The following is a 3485-nucleotide window of genomic DNA, read 5'->3' as shown; positions in this document are numbered from 1 at the left end:
GGGGCCTGTTTCATAAAACAAATAAACCAAATAAACCAGATTTATTTCAGTTAGTCTGACTTATTGTCAGCTGATTTAGTTAAAAATAAACTTAAATATCTCTAACCTAGTCAATGTAGTGGAATAAAAACAATACGTAGTGCTTTCTACTGCAACTTCAGAGGAGGCAAGACAATGTTGTCGAAACTAGCGCTGAATACCTGAGGTCATTTTATGTTTTATGGTACTCTGATTGCTGTGCAATGTCTGTTTGCTTCTGTCGCCTGCTATTTCAAATGTGCAAGCCCTTTAAATTTGAATGAAGTCTGATTAGTTGTCATTAGCTATGTTTCCATCCACCTATTTTTATGCACATTTTGGAATATCGCTTAAAAAAAACGCTGGATGGAAAAGCCAAGATGCGCATCAATTCTGAAAATGCACATAAAAAACGTGTGTGCACATTTGAGTAGGATAAACTTTTTATCCGATAAGAAAAAATGCACATAAACTACGATGGAAACACATTTACCGAATAAATCCCTCCATGTGCATCGAGAAAGTCATGTGACTTTGAGCTATGAGACGGGATAACTTGACTAGCAGTGGACCGATCTCGTTAACATCATCTATATGTTGTTTTGGTCATTCTGAAATGCCTGAGCAAAGTCTGTCGTCAAAGTATTTCTGTATAATTGTCTTACACGACTGTGTTCCCAAACAGCTGGTATCCGCCGCCGAACGCAATGTCTACATTTATTGTGTTTCGTCTGTTCGCTCTGAGGCGCAATTAATTGATCATATATGAAAATTATTATATTCAGTGGCTTCTCCTAGTTTTCTTAGAGATATTTAGTGCCCGTTTACCAGGAAGTGATGATTTTGCTCTCTTTGACTCGTTGGATGGAAACGGTGCTTTATTCGCAAATGTTTTATGTGATATTCCAGTTTTGCGCACAAGTTTAATTTTAATCTTTGGATGGAAACATAGCAATATATCTATGTTTCCATCAACCTATTTTTATGCACATTTTGGAATATCGCATAAAAAAACGCTGGATGGAAATGCCAAGATGCGCATAAATTCTAAAAATGTGCATTAAAAACTTATGCGCACAATTGAGTACGATAAACGTTTTATCCGATAGGAAAACATTTGCATAAACTACGATGGAAACACATTTACCGAATAAATTCCACCATGTGGAAAATCAGCGGATCATCAGCGCTCGGCAATCTTTATGTGTGAACTACTCAACGACGCATCAAAGAGGCTCGCTGACGCGTCGCCGACGCCTTGCCGACGCCTTGCTGACAGCAAACAAATATCTAGCATGCTAAGGTCGGCCGACTCAACATCACGTGGTGTCAGGTGTCGTGACGAGCTACAGCCATTGAGATAGGCATGGGTTGAGGTCATTGGAAGAAAAACAGCAGCTGCAACATGGCTTTAAGAAAAGTTTGGACAATAAATGGAGCGATTTTTTTCAGAACAGATCATCGCGCAAACAGCTTGCAGCGCCATTTCTTCCCGATGTCTATTTTCAAATAAACAACTCCTGTTTCACGTATTGTTTCACACCATTCCCGTTCCACTTCTCGCGTGTGTTTTTGTGACAAAACGTGGTTTGGGGATAGGATAGAGTCATTGGGTGATAGAGTTGTTAGGCGTGTTCGACTTGAAGCATCGCTGCGCAGAATGATCAGTGTATGACATCAAAGTACCGCGAGAGCGATTCGAAAGCATATCACTCTCGCAGTACTTCGATGTCATACACTGATCATTCTGCGCAGCGCTGCTTCAAGTTAAACGTGCCTGTTGTCAGCTCGTGTAGTGTGTAATCCCCGGTTGCAGATTACTTACGTAGTGTCACATAGTGTGAACACCACAATGTACATGTGGAAGAATTGACAATAAAGCAGACTTGACTTGACAATGATTTAAAGACAGACAATCAAGTCATGTAGTCTGAACAACACAGCGATCTGCCAATGTTTTAAGTCGTGTAGTGTGAACTTGGCATTATTCGCAAATGTTTTATGCGATATTCCAGTTTTGCGCTCAAGTTTAATTCACATCTTTGGATGGAAACATAACTAGTGTTTTATCGTTAATCAGCTGTAAAAAAAAATCTGAAAGTGATCCCAACGATATTGTTCCTCTATATTGTTATAGTCATGGTGTGAACTCTGTTATTCTCTTAAATTTGAAACGATTTTTAGAATGTTATCTTTATAGTTATAGTTATTGTTCTTGGTGTGAACGGGCCTTAACGCATTGTTCTGTCTCATTTGATAATTCCCATCCTGCAGGCGCTGAATGATTATGTAGTGGCTTACCATGATGCCGTGGTTCTCTTCGGCGATATGATGAGACAAAACCTGAAGGTGATGAAACAGCAGCCATTCAGTGGCATCATTGAACAGCCTTTCAGAAACATGAGCTTCGAGGGTAAGTGCGTCCTAAAAAAACAGCATGACACTGGATCATTGCTCATATCATATAACATTCGCTAGAACCCATATCTCAATACTTAGGTCATTTGTTAAAAAGAAATGGGTCCTTGCAATTACAAAAAAAATAATTATGATAAATTTTATGAGATATCGATGTGTGTGTGTTCAGGTATGGGAGGACACTATGAATTAGACGCTAGCGGAGATAGAGATCTCAATCTGTCTGTGGTTTACACAACCGGCTCATACAAGGTGAGTCAATTGTCTTAATTCGTAAAACCAAAGTTGCATTTTGGTACAAATCAATTCAATGACTCACTCATAAACTGACGTCAATATGAAATATGAAGAAACGGTAATCCACTAAATCTTTTTGGTTAACCAATTCAAAAGATTATAGTGACTAAAAGATATATTCAAATTTACAGCAATGCCTTGTTTTTACACTTATGCCGAGTTCACACTGCACGATTTTAGCCCCGATTTTCACTCGCCGACAGGTTTTTCGTAATCGCTGACAAATGCCTGAAATCGGAGGCAAATCGGTGCTCGTTCACGCGAGTGACAATCACGCAATGTGAATGATCAAAGACGCGATCTGAGAGAATTGCCGATGTGTCACTGATGCCTGTGAAATATTTGGCATGCAACATATCTGGACCTGTCTGCGATTCAAAATCCTGCTGTGTGAAATGAGTTCTGACTGAAAAATACATCGGTGATGACCTACAGCCAATGAGAGAGCAAGATACAGAGCAGAGGGAAGCTCAAGGAGGACTTTTTTTGTTTTTATTTTTTATTAAGCAATTGGCCTTGTACAAACTACGGGGCAATATCAGTAAATTTTTTGCATTAGAATATACAGAACAGCTGCATGAAGAAATATCTATCTATCTATCTATCTATCTATCTATCTCTCTCTCTCTCTCTCTCTCTAATCTGAAAATCATGTAGTGTGAACTCAGCATTAGTGTTTCGTTGCCGAATTAATCTGTGTGTGTATATATATATATATATATTAGTCACTGTATATATATATATATATATAT

General features: G+C 38.6%; 1 protein-coding gene across 1 annotated transcript in view; it reads left to right on the top strand.

Annotated features, from left to right (window-relative positions):
* The window catches only part of LOC107672912 (heat-stable enterotoxin receptor-like), a 38747-nt gene that overhangs the window by 11756 nt on the left and 23506 nt on the right, over positions 1-3485 (top strand). The window contains exons 8-9 of the mRNA XM_016466283.1: positions 2293-2431; positions 2606-2688. Coding sequence (XP_016321769.1) covers positions 2293-2431; positions 2606-2688 — 222 coding nt within the window. The remainder of the gene's footprint in view (positions 1-2292; positions 2432-2605; positions 2689-3485) is intronic.

This window comes from Sinocyclocheilus anshuiensis, unplaced genomic scaffold (assembly GCF_001515605.1).
Source record: "Sinocyclocheilus anshuiensis isolate Anshui unplaced genomic scaffold, SAMN03320099.WGS_v1.1 scaffold464, whole genome shotgun sequence".
Lineage (NCBI taxonomy): Eukaryota > Metazoa > Chordata > Actinopteri > Cypriniformes > Cyprinidae > Sinocyclocheilus > Sinocyclocheilus anshuiensis.
Note: the sequence above shows the minus strand (reverse complement) of the source record. Positions and strands in the feature narration are given on the sequence as shown.